The following is an 18959-nucleotide window of genomic DNA, read 5'->3' as shown; positions in this document are numbered from 1 at the left end:
CCAAGTCTCGCGGGAGCCACAAACACCCCCTGGGTGTCGAAACTGAAATTATAGTTTTGTTAGTAATACAAGAAATGTAAGTAGTATATACATTTAGAATATATATATATATATATAATTAGAATAGTACACCATGCTCCGGTTTTCTTTTAATGGTGCGTCTTAGTGATAAAAGAAAGTGACGTTCATCAAAATGCGATTTTTGGAGTGGAACGACTTCATCGTAGCGTTTTACCCGGAACTTTAGGGCTGTGTCAACATGGCGACGTGCGCGCGTCACGTATGGAAAGGTCAGTTTCATTTGATTCGATTTTCTCTTAAATCCGTGTCTTTTCATCAGGGACATTTGAAAATGTTTATAATCGTGTACCAACATTTTGAACTCGTTGATGCAATGTTTAAAAATACAAACCCAAGAAGTTTAGATTCTGAAGTCTAAATACTTGCTTTCCAAAACATAAACAACTTCTTATTTTATTGACCTTTAGTTTTCAAACAATATTTTGGTGACCAATTTGTGATACAACTAAATCATCTTGTTGGAGCTGTCTATTCGTTTATGACGCGTTTTTTTACATTTGCTTTTTATATTCACTTTGCTGTATGTACAGTTATCCCCCGTTTATGGTGGAGATTGCGTTCCAAAAAGAAGCTGTGATGGGCGAAATCCGTGAAGTTGAAACCTTTATCATAATTTATTTTAACGATGACTCGATGAAAGACTCCTATAGCAACAAACCATTTTAAACGGACTCCAGCAACTGTTTGACAAGTGAATGACTTGATAAACTTGTTTTTATTTTTCCAAACTACTACACAATAATAAGCGAGGTGACTGCTTAGCCGATCTGATTGCAGAACACAAGCGCCCCTTCTGGTTTGAAACAATGTTCACTGCATTATAATCAATGCCAAATATGATATTGATGATTCAACCCTTCGATGCATGAACTACCAGTACATAGACGACTCTTCCACGAGCGGGGTCGAAAATGAGTGTGGAACAAAATCCAAATACCTCGTGGCATCGTGTCATAAACGTGTTTAACGGGGAATACCCGGAAGACGACAAGAGAACAACCTTTTTATTGTTATAGATTTGGAAGAATAAGAACTCACGGGGTCATTTTTGATCCCCCTTTTGCGTCGAAGGGTGAAGAACGTCATTGTGCGCATTTGTTGTGGATTTGCATCTCAAATTTTCAATGTTTTTGGATAACGATGAGGCCTCAACGTATTTTTCTTTCAGTTGTGGGAGGAGGATGTCTGCGTCATACCGTCAACGGGGGTCTTCTTTCCTCTTTCCCCTCCGACCAAATTCCCACTCGGACGTTTGCTGCTGTCAGGTGAGTTCTCAAATCTTCCTTCCCCCCGAATCTACACCTATACGGACAAGCCAGCCAGTCGTTTTTAGGAATAAATGTAGAAATAAACAAATAGTTTCTTCTAGTTTCAGATCATTTCATTTCATGAGCCACAAAAAAAAAAAAACATCCGGTAATCGATGTAATATCTCAGAAGCGGTGAAATCGTGTTTATGCATTTTGGTATTTATTTACTTGTGCGTTTGTGGTGTGTCTTTTGTCTTTTTTTTTCCCCATCATTTCATTTTAAATAAATGACCTACGTGGTCAGCGCAGTGGTTAGCGCGTGTGCGGCGCAGTTCTGAGGTCACGATATCGAACCTCCTGTGTGGAGTTTGCCTGTTCTCCCCGTGCTTGCGTGTGTTTCCTCCGGACACTCCGGTTTCCTCCCACATTCTAAAAAACCGTGCATGTCAGGTTAATCGGCCGGTCCAAATTGTCCCTAGGTGTCAATGAGCGAGTGAGTTGTCTGTCCCTGTGTGCCCTGCGATTGGCTGGCAACCGGCCCGGGGTGTCCCCTGCCCACTGCCCGAAGATGGCTGGGATGGTCTCCAGCACTTCACACATGACCCATTCACACACACGCTCAGACACCGATAGATGAGCGCGAGGCCTTGCCTAACGACACTTTAACTCAGAGGAGCCGGGAATCGAACTTGCCTCCTCTGGGCTCCTGAGCTAGTAAGTGAATGTTGTGTGGGTTTTCAGAGCTTCCAGGAAGCCCAAGAAGGAAGCGGAAGTGGCGGTAGAAGAGAAGAAGAAAGAGAGGAAAATGGTGGACGACACGGGTCGCCACAAACCCTTTGGGAAGACGGCATGGCGCCCCATGGATGACGTCTACATCATGAGGTTCTACCCCAGGACGGTTTACGACGCCGCCCGGGCCGTAGAACTGCTCAAGAGCTTCCAGGTGTTGGACTTCACCCCCCCGGACCAGCCGGTCTACGTGGACCTTAAGCTGGACATGAAACTGGAGAAAAAGGTGAAGAAGATATCCTATTTTCTAGACCAGGGCTCTCAACCCTAATTGACTCAGGGTGGGGTGGGGCACCGGAGCTAGGGTCCGGCTGATGTTGGTCCCACGAAAAAAGTCCTGATAAAAACATTCCACTGGTTCCAAACATTGCCTTCTTTTTTGATTCTGTAAACAAAAAGGAGTAAAAAAAAAACCCCATTGAGAATCAAAATCAATCCACTTAGAATAGATCCATTATTCACTAGGCCAGCACTTAAAGGAACAGTGTGTATCATGTTCAAATGTGAAGAAAAACAACATTTCGGTTTTTCAACTTTTGGGGCCAATCTTAGAAAAGACGTCACGTTTCAAGTTCAAAAAAGATTGCGTAAGCATTTTTTTCTGGATTTTTAACAACATACTGGTGGGCCCTTTTGACTCGAGGGCACCGGAAGGGTTCAATACATCGTATGAATGTGTATTCTCTCTCTTTTTTTTTTTTTTTTTTATCCTCGTAGTTCGAGAAATGTCTCCTTGTTTGACTTAACATGAGCCTCACTTAGAGAAAGCCCTCATCATTGTGTTGCATTGAAACCCAAAAGAAAATGGCTCTTTTTGGTCCCTTTGAGTCTCCGCAGTTTGTTTTCATCCCTGTACGTTTTAGCACTCGCTTTCGGCTGCCTGATATAATACAGCAACATCATCATTCGTGCTGTTCTTTGAACTTTCCTATCAAGTTGGGGGGCTATAATTGGGCCTCACGTTGGAGAAGCCCGTTCTAGACCACGAGGCGCAGCCCCAAAAATGGACTGAAATGTCATTGTGCGCCCTATAGACTGCAAAATGCGGCCAATAGGATCTCAATAATACAACGGAAGGCTTTTCCATACGTATTTTCTGTGACCTTTCACAATAAAAGTCTTTGTTCTTTTCTTTCAGAAAAAAATCGAGCCCTTCATCAGCACCGTCCGACTTCCGCACCCGTTCACGTCGACGGTCCATAAAGTTTTGGTTTTTACAGAGGTGGGCTCCTTTTCGCTCCTCCGCCATGAAACGCTTTCCTGCTTTTTAACACCCGACCGGCTTTATTTTGTTTCCCCTCTTGGACAGGACGCTCGCCAAGCTCAAGTGGCCCGAGAGGGCGGGGCCACCTTCGTGGGCGGGGCCGAGCTCGTTCAGCAGGTCTGCAAAATCAAGTCTGGACCCGAAGCGCAAACGTATCGGACGCAAAAAAGGGGCACGGGAAATGTAGCGCCAGAAAACTAGGACTCGGGATGAAAAGGATTCGAAATTCGAAAAAGGAAATCGACAGCGGGGGTCTCAAACTGAATTGGGTCGGGGGCCTCGGAAGCTCGGATTCTGGGGAAGATGGCCCGAAATGGGCTTTTCCACAAAATCGGCGCTTCTTTGATATTTGTCCGTTAGATGTCGCTCCGAAAGGGAGCGAAAAGCATTCCCGTTTGTACACGGCCTTTTTACCAAACCAAGGCAAAAAGAAGGAAGAAAAAGTAAGAAAAAGAGGACAAACGGGAATACAAAGAAAAATAGGGCAAAAGAAAGCGACCAAAAGGAAAAATGGAGAAAAAGAACCCAAAAAATATTGCCTTATTTCTTTTTTCCTCTCTTTTTTTAGGGGGGGGGGGTCCTTTCGTTTTTAATGAGGTTTTTAATTCTTTTCTTATTTTTATTCTTTTCAAAAGGAATACGGTGCTTTTCGGTCACTTTGGGTCTCCATATTTTCTCTTCCTCCGGTGCGCTTTTAGCACTCGTTTTGGGCGACACGACAGAATAGGGCGACGTCTCGTGGGCAAATAAAGCACGCTGTCTCTTCATATAAGTTGTCAGCCTTGGGACGGCCAGTCCGAGACCTCCGATCTCCGGGGACTTTTGTACTGATGTTCCATTTATGATCGAGCGCCTCCTAGTGGTAAAAGAAACGACAATGGTGAAATATCCAAGAGGAAACCAAATGTGCTCTCGCGCTCCTTTTCCAGGTGTTGGACGAGGAAGTGTCGGCCGACTTTTACGTGGCCACGCCGGAGATGCTGAGCAAACTCAACCCCTTGAAAAACAAACTGCGAAAGAAGTTCCCCAAGAGCAAGAGAGGTGCGTCCCGATCCCTCATCCGATACCGTCACGCCAAATCCGGACGACCGCGGCTTGAAAAACGTCGCGGCTTATTCTTTTTCCCATTTTCAGCATCGCTGCTCTTTTCCGACACGCGTGCGCTCAAAAATATAAAAGGCCTCGGTGACGTCTGGAAAGGTTTAGGACGCCCTTCTAGAAGAGAATCGATTTGCCGATGTGGTTCATCTAATACGCATCGAAACAAAAGCGCTGACAGTACTTACTGAAAGTTTTGGTGCCTATTGTACCGTCAAATAAAAATAATAACGACACAACCAAAAAAGGACAAAGAACCCGACCGACGCCAACAATGGACCACAAAAATGACCAAAACACGACCAAAACAAAAAAATGTCCAAATGAAGATAAGAAAAAACCCAATGAATAAACAATAAAAGCACATAAGTGACTCCAAAGCAACCAAAAAGACCCCAAAAACTAACTCGCAATAGTAAATGGACAAAGAAAATAATGACAAATTTCCTAAAACAACCAAAATAACTATAAAAACGACCCAAAAAACAAGACCAAAAAAATACAATAAACCACCTACCAAAAAAAAAAGAATTACAATTAATTATATATATATATATATATATATATACTGGACTGTCTCAGAAAATGAGAATATTGTGATAAAGTTCTTTATTTTCTGTAATGCAATTAAAAAAACAAAAATGTCATACATTCTGGATCCATTACACATCAACTGAACTATTTCAAGCCTTTTATTATTTGAATATTGCTGATTTTGGCTTACAGCTGAAAAAAACTCAAAAATCCTATCTCAAAATATTAGAATACTTCCTCAGACCAAGTCAAAAAAATAATTTTATAACAGCAAAACTAAATCAAACATTTGAAAATGTCCATTGACAGCCCCCTCGCTCAAACCAACTGAGGTGTTGGGAGTCATTAGATGAGCAAACCCCCCCCCCCCAATTCCAACCCCTAATGCTGAGCGCCAAGCAGGGAGGCAACGGGTAAGTCTGACTCGGCCGAGGCTTGAACCACAACTTCCCAGTCTCGGAGCGGGCGCCATACCCCCAAGGCCACCGAGCTCCACAACAATTAAAGACCAAAAAGGACCAAAAGCACTAGACCGTTCAAGAAATTCTTTGTCTTCGATTTCTACATTCAAATGGAACAGCAGTTGAAGATAAACCGGCGAGACAAAAAGATACATCTGTGTTGCAATCCGGCACTCTTTTCCACAGGAGGGTTGTCCCGCCATCGTTATCTAGGAATGTAGGGCCACATTTGCAGCCTCGTTTGGCGTTTTCTTTCCCGGTGAATGCGTGCGTGTCCTGGCGACGGCCATCTTGAAATGGAAGAAATCCTTTTCGTGATCCGGTTTGGCTCGCACAAAGACGAAACGGAGTTTTGGGACGTCGTCCGGAATGTGCGGTCGCGAGACGACTGAGTAAAAGGATCCCGTCGTCGGGTTCGCCTATTTTGTTTCAGGCTCGGTGGGCGCCAACGTGGGCCCCATGGTGGCGCTGTTCCAGACGGGACACGAGTACGGTGTGGAGGTCGACGGGGGCGAGGCCTTCGTCAGGACGCGGGTCGCCACGGTACTTGGTCGTCACGGTAACGCCCAAGGTTGCGGACCGCCTCTGACCGACCCTTTTTCCCCCTCAGCTGGATTTTCCCGCCTGCCGCATATTGGAAAACCTGCGAGTCCTCCTGAGCGACGTCTGCAAACATCGGCCCGCCGACGCGGGTGAGCGCCGCTACGGTCGATGGGGGATTGTGGGTAACCGGGGGAGGGCGGCTCATATTCCGAAATTATGACCGACCGCTTTAGTCTTTGATACCTAAAGAAGGCTTATTGTTAGACGTGACCGAATAGTGTGGCGCGACTCAAAACGCAACACCAAGTGACCAAAGCGTGACATTTTTTCTTGAGTTTCCTCAGCCTTTTGTGAAGATAGACAAAAATGGAAAATATCAAGGAAAATCTAATTGGGGAAAAAGGGGGAGGAAAACAGGAGAAATAGAGAAAAAAAAGGAAATTATAAATAAAAAAAAAAGCAAAATGGGGAAAAAAGGAAGCTATGTTTTGGGGGGCATCGTTGGCAGCAAAAGCCAAGAAATATGTCAGCTCCCTCAAAGGAATGTATTTTTTAAATAATATGTGATATAATAGTTCATGTATTTGTATTTATTACATCAATATTAATTTTTTCAAACGATATGCGATTGGCTGGCAACCAGTCCAGGGTGTCCCGTGCCCACTGTCCGATGATTGCTGGGATGGGCTCCAGCATCCCCGTAAGCGGTGCAGCTGATGAGATGAGATACGACGTTATTTCAATCACTTAGAAGGCACCAAATAGGCGGTTGGTACGGGTGCTTGAAATCCTTGAATGAGCCCAAATTGTTATCTGGAGTTTCCATTGACGACGCTTTGGAACAAAACACAATTTTCAAATGACGCCGACGGTGGCTCCGGTCCTCCTCATCCACTTGTCACCTGAAGCGTTACTGCCACCTACTGTCAAATGATTGAGTCATTTCATATGTTTTGCAGGCGGTCGCTGAAAAAAATGCAAATATTCCCAGATCAACAAAAAGAAATTGTAAAACGCAAAACAATCGGAGCTTTTTACACACTCGTCCGATTTAAAATCCCGAAAATGCGAAACGATAAAATATAAATTCAAAATAATAACTCTTCGCTGCTCTAAAGAAATGATCGAAGGCAAAAAAACAAACACGCTATTTACGATTGTACTTGAATCAATTTAAACAAAGATCTTTTGTAAAAAAAAAAGAAGTAGAACAAAGCAAAAGAGCAGCGGTCGATGGAAACATGGAATGATCTCTGCTTCGGAGCAAAGGAGTCCAAATTTGGCTGATTTTTCCGCTCTCTTGACATTCCGCGGCGTCTTGTTTTTTCTCTTCTATACGGAACGTCGAGGCAGAATTCGTGTCCGTTTATAGCAGCCCGTTGACGCAAAACGTCGACGAGAACGCCGCAAAATATCAAAGTATGTGCTAGCGGCGAGATCTCCACTTTATTTCAGTCGCATGAAAGTCGAGAAGAAAAAGATTTCTTCCTTTGAAGGTACTGGAACATTGAACAAAATGGCGGTCGTGAATATGTCTTCATTCTTGGCGAGGGTGAAGGACGAATGTTGTTGTTGTTTTTTTTTGTTTCCTAGGTCCTTTGATCGAACGCGCCATCTTATCCAGCCGCACCAGCGAAGGGCTCTGGTTTCAACCCGGGAGTCTTTTGCAGAGCGAAGCCGAGCAAACTCCTACCCCTCTTTAAAAGTTTTCAAGCGTCGCCGTGATGATTGCAGCGCCCCCTGGATTTCTTGTGGATTTCTACAATAAACATGCTGCCGCAGCTTTTGGCCAGGAGGCGGCGGCATTGCTCGCTTTTCTAATTGCAGCTCCGCTTTCAACCTCGTGTGCTGGTTGGCCTGCCCATCGAAGTCAAGCGGACACGGTTATACATTCGCGGTTCAAAAGAAAAACCTTGCACGGTCATCAACACAGCCCACAAAATCACGGGTTGCTCTCTCTTCGGTCTGGAGCCCACAACGTGATCAAGTTCTCACCCTGGTCACCACCCCTTTGATGCCGTAGGTCACTTCGAACTCGAACTGAAAGGCTAAGTAGGGCAGGGCCATCACCACCCTAAACAAGTGCGTCAAACTGAAAAAACTAGATATGTCTTGTTTATGTATAGAATCGCGAGAACTGTTGAATTTCCCTACGGGGATGAATAAAGTCTCTCTCTCTCTCTCTTCAAGGACTTTACAGGCAATTTACATGTTTTTCATATCGATGTGAAGGACGTTGTGTGTATGGTTTCAAGACACAAAATCCATTCCGGCCGGGTCGTGCAGGAAAGGGATGACCACTTGTGAGGCCCCTTCTCAAGGTCTCTTATTTTTGAGGTTTTCCTGGCCCGCGAGTCGGTTTCAGATCAGGGGACGGTGTCCTTGCGGTCCGCGCAGGACATTTTGTGATGAAGGCCGTCACGAATTAACGAGACTCGACTCGGCAGGGGCGCCAAACTCATTTTTTAGTTCTGGGCCACAAAAAGAAAACCAACTCTTACTGTGAGAGAGAAAGGGAGACCATGAAAGAAAAAGAAGTGAGGGGGAAAAAAAAGCCTAGTCTTAAACACGTGTTCTTCATACCGGCAGTCTCCAAGGTGGCGCCCCCCGCAGGACAGCAGAGGTGCCCGCGGAGCTCTTCTGAAAGGGATCATTTCAGCGGTGGACCGAGTCCATTTCGGCCCAACTCTTGTGTTTTTCACCCGGTCTCCATCCAGGAATGGTTTTAAAGGAGCAGTGTGTCGTTTGAAAAAAGTTGCAATGGGAACGCTTTCTCTACTAAGTATGTGTCAACGACGCCCCACCGAGTTCAAGGAGCCTTTGCGTTTTTTTCCACCCTTCCTATCTGCTTATCCATGGGCGTGATCCGCCCCGTTTTAGGGGTGATCAGTCAACCCCCCCCAAAATGACAGCATTCTAAAAACTCACTTTAATAAAGGACAGGGAAAGCTCAAACATTTCGAGAAGCGCTAAATAAAAATTCAAAGTCAAACCGCATCGGAAATACTCATTACACGCACGCTTTATCCTCAGTAGGGTCGCGGGTGTTCCTGAGCCCATCCTGGCCTGGGCAGTGGGAAGGGGACACAGAGACGGACAATGCGCTCGCTCATTCACACCTAGAGACAATTTCCGACCGGCCAATCCACCTGACATGCGTGTCTTTGGAATGTGGGAGGAAACTCACGCAAGCACGGAAAGAACATGCAAACTCCACAACGGAAGGCTGGTCGCTGGATTTGAACTCGGGCATGCGCCAACCACTGAGCGGCCCACAAATACTCCACTGCCTCGAAGTGGTTCGGTCCATTTCATCCCTAGCACTGCATCATTGTATTTTTGGAGTATTTGAACAGTACACATTTCGTGATATATCTGTAGTACTTTTGTAGTCATCGTTTTTGTTGTATTTCTAGAGTATAATTCTTGTGATATATCTATTGCACTACTCTCGTATTTTTGTAGTATTTCTATAATATACTTTTTGTAGTATCGCGATATCTTCTTTGTACTATATCGGTCGTAGTTTTGTAGTATTACTTGAGTCGTCGAGCAATTGAGGGTGTCCCCTGCCCACTGCTTGAAGATACCTGGGACGGGCTCCAGCGCCCCCGCGACCCTACTGAGGATAAGCCGTGCAGATCATGGATGGAAGGATTACTTGAGTTGTATTTTCGCAGAATTTTTATGGTATTGCTGCGGTCGGATTTCTGTCGTGTTTTTATAGTATGACTTCACTTTTATTTTGAAGTATTTTGTAGTTTTTTGCAGCGGTATTTTTGTAGTGTTACGGTACAATTTCGATAGTATTTCTGTCATATTATTTATGTAGCAGTATTTTTGTATTATAGTGTTACTTTGGTGGTAGTATTGAAGTATACTGAGGTAGTTCCATACTCGTATCGTTGTAGTACTTTTTTAATACTACTCTAATTGTTTTACTTGTAGCATTTCTGTTGTAATAATTCTGTAATCCTTCTTTGTATCAAAGTATTAATGTAGTCGTATTTTTGTTTTATTCACTTATCGAAATCAAGACAAAATAATATGGAAGGTCCCTCTTTTAAGCACTCCCTTTGATATTTAGTTTTGTCGTATTTTTGTTTACAGACACAAAATACTTGAACTATATTAAATACAGGGCTGGGTAGGGTTACTTGAACTGGATTACTTTCAATGACTCCGATAGCAAATATGCTCAGAAAAGACAAAAGAAACTCAATAGGAATCAAATGATGACTTACAACACACGGTAAGCTTTCTCTCCTGGCTTTGATCTCTGGCAAAACGAACATCAGATTCAGATTTACTTTATTGTCATTTGTGTACACGTGTCTATAGAACGAAATGTCGGTACATCTGACCCGCACAGTTTCTTTGAGCGTCAGCCGGGATAGATTAACCGCGTCTTCGTCAGAATTTTAGCGCAGCAGTTCGTCAACTCGCGGTTCGATGTCACTTCCGGTTGTTAAACGGTCCAGTTTATTGTCCAGATGCCACAGAAGCAAAATGAAAATAAACAGCTTGCCAACATCATTTTTGCCGTTCCATGTGTTCCGTTACTCCCCAAGCCTGCACAAAATGGAGTCATTTGATTCCTATTGAGTTTCTTTTGTATTTTATTAGCTTATTTGGTATTGGAGTCATCCAAAAGTCATTGAAAGTAATCCAGTTCAAGGAACCCTACCCAACCCTGAAATTTAAATAAGATATATGTCTAGATTCCATTTTGTTTGGCAGAAGGCGGGATGACGAAGCCCTCGGGCCGTCGTTGGGACGCTCCCGATTCGTGGGATCTCGCTTTTCTTCGTTTCCAGGATGAAAATGGTGAAAGTAAGAAACGGCCTTTCCTCCAAGCGGCGTCCAAAGGCCAACTTCGACCTCCAAAAAGATGAAAAGAAAGAGTGCGCGTGAGCGAAATGCGGTCGGCGAGGCTGCGATGGTGACTCGAAGCCAGCAGATGGCGGCAGACAGGCACAACGTCGTCCCCGGGGCTATTCAGCACCTGAAGTCGCAGCCCATCGCCCCCTAGTGTTCAGTTCTGCCCCTGCATCATTCACCACAGCGCACTAACTGCTACTTTAGAAAGATTGGATTCAGTCGAATTTATTGGATGGATTTTAGGCTCGAACATTGGATGATTCTATGGATGTGGCTGTGGTAGGCTACCCTGTGTACCTTTTCGTTTCTTCTCAGGGACGAAGAAAGGCTTTTAATCGACGAAAGGATGAAATGATCCCGGGAAGCCTTTCCGAGGGACGAGAAGTCCAAATATTTCAATTCCGGTTTGCAAACCAGGACCAAACAAGGACGCTTCTCTCTATCGAGTCGGCTCGAATTTCGAATCCGGTTCCGATCGGGATTTGCGTGGTCCGAACCTGGCCAGTGAGACCGCGGGTGTCCAAGAGGCGGCTCGCGGGACGGATCGGGCCCGCTGGAGATAAATGAGAGGCCAGTAGGAGTGGTATTTCTTTCTCTCTCGCTCTCTCTTTTTTCTTCTTCTTTTTCCCCTCTCTCGCTCTCTGTTCTCACTTTATTCCTCTCAGTCCCCCTTTCCCCTCATTTTTATCTTGATCTTTTTCCTTCTGGCTCTTTCTTTCTCTCTTTTTCTCAAATCTATTCCGGCCCTGTGAGATGATTTTTTTTCCTAGCGTGTGACCCTTGAGCAGCTCAAAGGATTCGACACCCCTTGACGAAGACCTTTCCCCTCCCTTTCTTAAACACTTTTTCCAAAATAGAATTTGGGGTTTTCGTGTCCGCGGGAAAGCAGGTTCGAAAACATGCCGCTACGTCCAACTAACGAGGAACGAAGAAAGGAAGTCCAAAGAATCCTTCCGACCGATCGGTTCAGATCCTTCGTGGTTCGTCTCGCTGGGAGTAAATAGGGGCTGCTCGGTGTGCGTAGCCGTAGAGTGTATTATTGCTTAAAGCCCCCGCGTGTAATATATAAAGAATATAAGGAAAACCACCGTGAGCAGCAAGACGTCGGACCGACACGGATTCCACGACAAAGAAACTCACGTTTCTTCCCCTCTTCTCGTTCATGTCTTTTCGCCAGCTCAGCAAATCTACGTTACCTTTTTTATACCAGGAGGAGGTACTCAATATGACACACACACTGTCCCTTTAAAAAGTGCTCGAATTCGGCCCCGAAAAAGGTGTAGGAACCCTGAAAAGGTCGTTTTCCCCAGGGGTCGCTCTCCCACTTTGCTGCAGGAGTTAAGACCGAGAGAAAGGAAGGAAGAGAGGAGGAAAAGAGGAAGAGAGGACTCGCTTGTTTGCAAGACAGTGCAGGCGGCAGAAGACCCCCGCCCCCTCATCCTCCCCCCTCCCTCAGGAAAAAGGGGCGGAGCCAGACTCGGATCCCTCGCAGGCCGTCGGTGGTCGCTGCAAACATTCCGCAACATTTCAGCGCAGTTTTTGTCTTTTTGGCTCCTTCTTCCCCTCGAGCGGGACCACCGGGACCACCGCCCCTTGAGGAATCGCCTCGGGTACCGCCAGCGAGCCGGTGCCGGTTCGGCCATGGCGGCTCGCCGGACGCTTTCGCTGCTGGTGCCGCTCTTGCCGCTCTTGCCTCTCTTGCTGCTGTCGGCCCCCCGCATGAGTCGAGGTGGGTATTTTAAGCCCGACTGGCTCGGAACCTCATTGCAACTTTACACCTGCTCACGGGCTCGCTCTTCTTCTCTTCCCTTCGTTTTTTTTTGCTGCGCTCCAGAAACTCGAGCAACATTTTGCAAAAATTGCAGGGGGGGAAAAACATAAAATCAAGTTTTGCGTTCCGTGCAACCGAAGAAAAACAAAACCTTTCCGCGTGTGAAATGAATCCACGAAGGTCAGCGGTGGGGAATTTTTTTGGGGGGTGTCCCCAAGATTCGTCGTTGGGGAGGGGGCCGTTCGGGATACACTTTGCAGCAAAAAGAAGTTTGACGTCGAGTGAGACCAAAAGCTTGAAAATGTTGTGAAAAAGACGTCTCCGGGACGACCTGATGGGTTTTGGGACCTGTTTTATTCCAGATATCCATCGAAAAAAAAATACCAGAAAGGAGAAGGGAGAGAGTCAAGGGGAAAAGATGGAAAAATGAGCTTTAAAAAAAAAATCCAAAGTGAGAAAAAGAAACCTAGCACCTGCTCTCTTCCTACCTTCATTTTGTTTCGGTGCATTCAAGAAACTATTTGCAGTAAATACAAATAAAAGTCCGAAAAGACACATTTCTTTGCATCTCAAAATGAGCAATCGAGCGAACCACTCGTGAAAAAAGTGTTGGAAAAGACCACGAGTTGGAATCGGTTTCAGAAATTGCTTTGTAACCCGATAACATTTGTAAGTAGAGACGCTTTTTGCACGTAAATGCCCTGCAAATAAATATATTTCTGAAGAAATCGTAAAAGAGCATCAGAACTTGAAACAAATGCATGCACAATAAACATAAAACGAAAGGCACGTCATAGACCAAACGTTTCTTGAAAAACGTATCCAATCACGTCTGCTCGCTTTTGCCGGCTTTTGACAATTTGTGGGAAAAGCCCTGCCAGACGTTGCGGGTGATCCTTTTCCGCAATTGGCAAGACCTCGAGGAACTTTGTGGGACGGTAACACGAAGAGCATGCTGGGAGCGCGCACGGGCACTGGTATGGACTCGTGAGCGCATCGGGGTTAGCATCTACTCGTTAGGTTCTACGTGTTAGCATAAAGTCATTCGCTACAGAGTAAAAAAACAGTGTTACTTCACTTTATAATAACACAGCAATGAAATGAAGGAAAGAAAGCAGAAAAAAAGAAGGAAAAGAGAGGAATTCTAGAGAAAGGAAAAGTAGAAATAAAGTAACAAAGGAGGAATGGAAAAAGAAAAAAAGGGTCCTGGGTATCCTTAAGAATCAAGACGTCATCTTCTAGGTGAGCCTCATTTTCTAATAAAATGGGAAAGGTGGTATAAAATGAACGTTTGGAGGATGATTGAAAAGACGAGTGTTTTGTTTTTCCGGATCTGTAGAAAGCGCTCGATATATATAAGTCAGCGATTTTGGGCTGAAAGTCAAAAAAAAGGATCCGGATTTGAAAGGGAACGCCCTTCATATCGACGGGTTTCAGAGGGACACCGGGGACAACATTTTCCATTTTTGATCCAAACTCAAATCCCGTCTAATCCCGTCAAACGATTCGGGATTATTGGGCCGGAGACGGGTACGGGGACGCTTTCCGTGACGATGACGGCGACCCGGCGATAATCCCGATCCGCCATCTTGATAATCCCTCGCCCGATGACGATGAGAACGATGGCTAAAAGCCTTTTTCTCTTTTTCCTGCAGGAGAGTGCGTCGACCAGGGACAAGTCTACCCGGTACGTCCAATATTATTCTCTCCGCTTCTACGGACTTTTTTTTTTTTTTTTTTTGCTCCTCCCTCTTCATCCATTTCTTCTTTCATCTTCATCTCTCTTTTTCTTCCTCTTGTTTTCTTTTATTTACTTCTCATTATCTATGTATTCTTTACTTCTTTTTCTGTCTCTTTGTCCCCCTTTCTTTTATTTTCTATGTCTTACTCTTCTTTTTCTTACTCTTACTTTTTTTACTCTTTCTTTTATTCTTCTTCCTCTATTTCCACTTTGTCTTCATCTATTTATTGGTTGTATCTTGTCATTTGGTCCTATTTGTCTCTTTCTTGTTCTCACTCTTCTTTTTCTTCTTCTTATTAATCTTGATTTCTTCCCCTTCCTCCTGATCTATCCTTTGTCTGTCTCTTCTCCCTCTTCATCTATCCTTTGGTTTTTCTGCTGGTCCCAGGTGGTCCATTTTAGGACAACATCCTTGAGGTTTGTGTCTCGAGATGTCGAAGGTCCCCAAAAACGTAGCGGCAGCACCCACAGGGCTCCTTTACCCCTCAATTTAGTGCCGGAGCAAGAAGGCCACGGTCGGGATTTCTGGGCCCGGCCGGGGTCTCGGGCCGTCTTTTCTCAGGGTGAAGGCAAACTCCGGGGTTCGCATTCCTTCCCCGAGGCCGTTTTGTCCTTCAAAAGGCTTCTCGTCGTGCAAATTAGCACTCGTCGGAAAAGACGTCCGCTCTTCCTAGCGCCCCGACGTCTCGACAGAAAAGTTCCCCGGGGGCGAGAGGGCGCAAACCCCGCCCCTTTGCCCCCCCCGCCTATTCATCAAAGGCGGTAAAGGCGAGACGCCACAAGAGCGGCGAATGCAAACTTCCGTTCGGAAGGCAAAAGGGATCATTTGTTGTAGAGGAGGGGGCTTTTATTTTGGCGGGGGGCCAAGTCTGGCAAGCGCTCCCGACAAGTCCCGACAACGTCCCCGAACTCTTCCCGGACTTCAAAGGAAGAAGAATGCGGATACGCGACGCGCGTTTCCCGGCGTTCCTCGCAGGGTTGATCTGTGCCTCTTTTTCATTCGGAGAGATAAAAAACAAAAGCAGAAAAACGACGTGTACGCAAAAGCGTTTCAAAGTGTGAGCTTGCAGTACCCCCTAGTGGTCGGTTTGCAGTCGGCGTTCTGTTTTTTTAACTTGTTCTTTCTCGGGACACCTAAAAAAAAGGCAGAGTACACGCGTCAGAAAAATGACTTGAAAGGTCTCCTGCTGACCAGCTTAAAGGGGCAGTATGTATTCTTGTGAAAAGAAAATTCCAATTTGACTAATATGCAAGAATACATGAACTATCGTATTAAGACGCCTCTTTATAATACTTGAATAGTACGTCTTCCAGCACCTGTCCATGCGACGTTAGAAATCAGGTTGCATGGACAGGTGCCGGAAGAAGTTTTTTTTGCCTTCTCACGATGAGAACTTTTTCGAAGCGCCGCGTCATCGTACCCATTTTCGGGGCCTTTTCATCCCGAGGGTCTTCCGTCTCTCTTCTCGGTGACACGTTTGAGGGCCGCGTCCCATCTCCCACCGCGATATCAAATAGAAGAAGCCGACGAAAGGCAAAGCGACTGACGACGGCAGGGAACCTCGAACGCAGCGTTTGGCTCCTGTACAGGGAGCCCGCCAGATTCTTCCGATGGAAAGTTTAGACGAGGAGGAAGCGCGGCCCTTCTCCTCCTACGACGGCTGAAAACGTGGCGAAATTTCGGCAAATCGTCGAAAGTGGCCCGAGCGAGGGGGAGATAACGGCGGCAAAAGCAAAGTACTTTTTTCCTCCGGGCTCATCAAAGAGAAAGCCTGCAAAAGGGCAATTTAGGGAGGAAGGGTTCAACCTTCAAACGTCCTTCAGATGTTTGCAAAAAGTATTTCTCTTTGAAAGGGGCAGCGGGAGACCCACCCTTTTGTCTGCTATCGCCCGGGGACGGCGACCTCTCGCCACAAAACGGCCCGAAATCGACTTTATCGATTCGAGCCGATAGAAGATCGGATCGGGCCGCTCGGAGTGGCCCGTTTGCCCGGCGGAGGGCGTCGTAGACCCCGCCGTAGCAGCGGGTTTGTGGATTTTGTCGGGGATCCTGTGACATCAGACCTCGCTAAAGTACAACCGTGTACATTCTCACCAAAAGTCACATACAAGCGCACGCATGAATCGGCATTTAGACTCCATTTATAAAAGGAGTCTTGTTTGTCTGCAAAAACAGATTTTGAAAGTCAAAGTTTCTTTCCTAAAGGTGTCAGCCGTCGCCAGCGGGCGACCATTTTTTCATAGAACGAAACCGAAGGTGAGAACATCAAACGTCACAAAGGCGTCACGCCGAGACCACTCCGAGGCAGAAGAGTGACCCTATACCGTTTCAACGACCCTATCTTCCAGTACAGAAGGAACAGGAATTCCGGCCAATTTGGCTTTTTTGGTGCGCCTCGTCGTCTGAAAAATCCGGTCATCGTCGGCCTCATCCGGGACGGGCAAATCGTCCGATGGGCTGTGAAACGGGAAGTGAAGAAATGAGTCAAAATGCATCGGGACCTCCGTCCGCCAACAGGTCAACTTTAGCGGAGCGCGACGGAAGAAGAAGAAGAAGGCCGGCTTTGCTCTTCACGCCCGGACGGGCCCGACCGATTTGGACGGCCGCCTCGGGGCCCCCCGGAGGGGCCGGACCCCAATTTGTCAGCTATTGTGCTTCTCCTCCTTGCTGGCGAGCGACAAGGTCCCAACACAAAAAGCTTCAAGAAGGAATGTGGATTTCTCGGGTGCCTTAAAGGGGCCGCGAATAGGAGGGAAAGCTTCTTACTTGCTCACCAAAAGCTTCTATCGGAGTGTCTGTCCTAAACGGGTGGCGGAAGAAATGGGCGCTTGCTCGGTGGCTTAAAGGGGCTGCGGTGGAGATGGAAAGACTGTTCATGTGGAAAAGTTTTGGACTTCCCCAAAAGGAGCTCAATTGATTCAGCGGTGGTGGTGGCATTTCCAGGACAGAAGAGTAAAGGTCCTCTTTTTCCTGCCCGGATAGTGTTGGGAATTGAACTATCAAAATGTAGCGTTGACCAAATGGTTGGAATGAGTTATCTGACTCCATTGACCAAACAGGACCTCCGTTCCTCCAACAACGGGCGTGCCGAGCCGTCCTTTTGCACCCAACCTTCTCGCAACACGACGCCTCCATGTCTGCTTTTCCCGAAACGGCGCCCGTCGTCCTGTTCTCCAAATTTCCTAGACCAAATCTTGATGCCTTTCCAGTGAATATCTTCATCGCATTTAAACGGAGTCAATCGTCTCAAATCCTTTAGAGTCAAATGTATCAAATCCTTTAATAGGCAGCGGTGGAATTCACATAACAGAAAAAAGGAAGTCCTTTTTCATAGTTATGAAACGGTCACGTCATTGGCTCGCCATCTCGCTTGAAAAAAAGAGTCGAGCTCCCCAAATGGATTTTCTGCCTAAACGGGCAGCCCAAATCTCCCTTCACGGATGGCCTCAACGGGCCGCTCACCGCAGATTCCTAAATAGGAAAAGGCAAATCTTTCATGGCGCTAACCCAGAAGCTTGTTGGGATTGAACTATCCAAATGTAGCGTTGACCAAATTGTTGGAATGACTTATCTGACTCCATGAACCCAACGCAACCTACATTCACCCAACAATGCACGCTCGTTTCTTGATGGAAAATATGGACAATTTCCACACGGAGGCAGATTTCTTTTTATTAGCAATTGAACTAAGCGTACTCCTTTGAAGACGGCCGAAGCGAAGCCTTCTTCTGAAGTCGAAGTAGCTTTCTCTCCTTGGCCCACGTCTCCCCGCAAGACGGCGTCTCGGCTCCTCCCGTGGGCGTGTCGCGCCTTTGTTTTGCGCCCAAAGTTTTCACAACGCGGCGCCTCGACGCCTCGTTTTCCCAAAACAACGCCTGTCGTCCTGCGTCAGCAAATCCACGAGTCCCGTTATCCAAATTCCCCAGACAAAATCGGATGCTTTTCGCACAGCCTGCCCCGTCATTGAACTAAAGCCCACTCGGTGAATATTTGAAACGGAATCAATCGTCTAAAATTCTTTACAGTCAAATACATAAAATCCTCGGAGCTTTTATTGGAAAGACTCCAGTTTTTGTCCGTTTTCTGTTCCCCGAAACAGCACTATGTGGGAAAATCCGATTGCGGCCGTGCAGACGACGTTTCTTCTTTTCTCCAGACTTTCTCCGATTGAAGAGACGCGAAAAGTGTCGGATGGCGGGTCCGCCGGTGGAGACCGACGCGTGGACTTCATAGAAGTACTTAGAGTGTTGACGTTATCAATGTTGGGGTTACGAAACTCCATTTAAAAAAAAAAAAGGATCATTGGATCCGTGTATTTTATCCTTCTTTGAGCAAAATGAAGACGCGCTCACTCGACCTGCTGACTCATCGGGCTGCAGAATATATGAAGACGGACACGCCAAGGTTTCACCTTCTAATATTAGCGATTGTCGGTCGTTCCATGAAGTAGGGAACCGCCAACCTTATCGGCTGCGGGGTATATTGAGACGGAGCCCGAAAAGTCATTATTTATTGTGCTGGTATTTCGAAAAGAGCATTTTGTTA

At 46.1% G+C, this 18959-nt stretch overlaps 2 protein-coding genes across 3 annotated transcripts in view; both read left to right on the top strand.

Annotated features, from left to right (window-relative positions):
- Window positions 1–55: 55 nt before the first annotated feature.
- Window positions 56–8200, top strand: mrpl1 (mitochondrial ribosomal protein L1). 2 transcript variants are annotated; one of them, XM_088336967.1, is made up of 9 exons: window positions 60–290; window positions 1250–1346; window positions 2073–2346; window positions 3259–3342; window positions 3430–3501; window positions 4314–4425; window positions 5911–6020; window positions 6088–6169; window positions 7614–8200. In XM_088336967.1, the coding sequence occupies exons 1-9, from the start codon at window positions 260–262 to the stop codon at window positions 7721–7723; spliced, it is 972 nt and encodes a 323-aa protein (XP_088193093.1). In that variant the 5' UTR covers window positions 60–259; the 3' UTR covers window positions 7724–8200. The 2 variants fall into 2 exon arrangements, with proteins under 2 accessions (XP_088193095.1, XP_088193093.1); XM_088336969.1 differs by lacking the exons at window positions 5911–6020; window positions 6088–6169 and having other exon boundaries at window positions 56–290.
- A 4183-nt stretch (window positions 8201–12383) lies between these two features.
- Window positions 12384–18959, top strand: part of fras1 (Fraser extracellular matrix complex subunit 1) — a 71737-nt gene continuing 65161 nt past the window's right edge. The window contains exons 1-2 of the mRNA XM_088336966.1: window positions 12384–12630; window positions 14328–14359. Coding sequence (XP_088193092.1) covers window positions 12543–12630; window positions 14328–14359 — 120 coding nt within the window. The 5' untranslated portion in view covers window positions 12384–12542. The remainder of the gene's footprint in view (window positions 12631–14327; window positions 14360–18959) is intronic.

This window comes from Urocampus carinirostris, chromosome 5 (genome assembly GCF_059441175.1).
Source record: "Urocampus carinirostris isolate Australia breed hairy pipefish chromosome 5, RoL_Ucar_1.0, whole genome shotgun sequence".
Lineage (NCBI taxonomy): Eukaryota > Metazoa > Chordata > Actinopteri > Syngnathiformes > Syngnathidae > Urocampus > Urocampus carinirostris.
The sequence above is the reverse complement of the archived record's forward strand: the minus strand, read 5'-3'. Positions and strand labels throughout refer to the sequence as shown.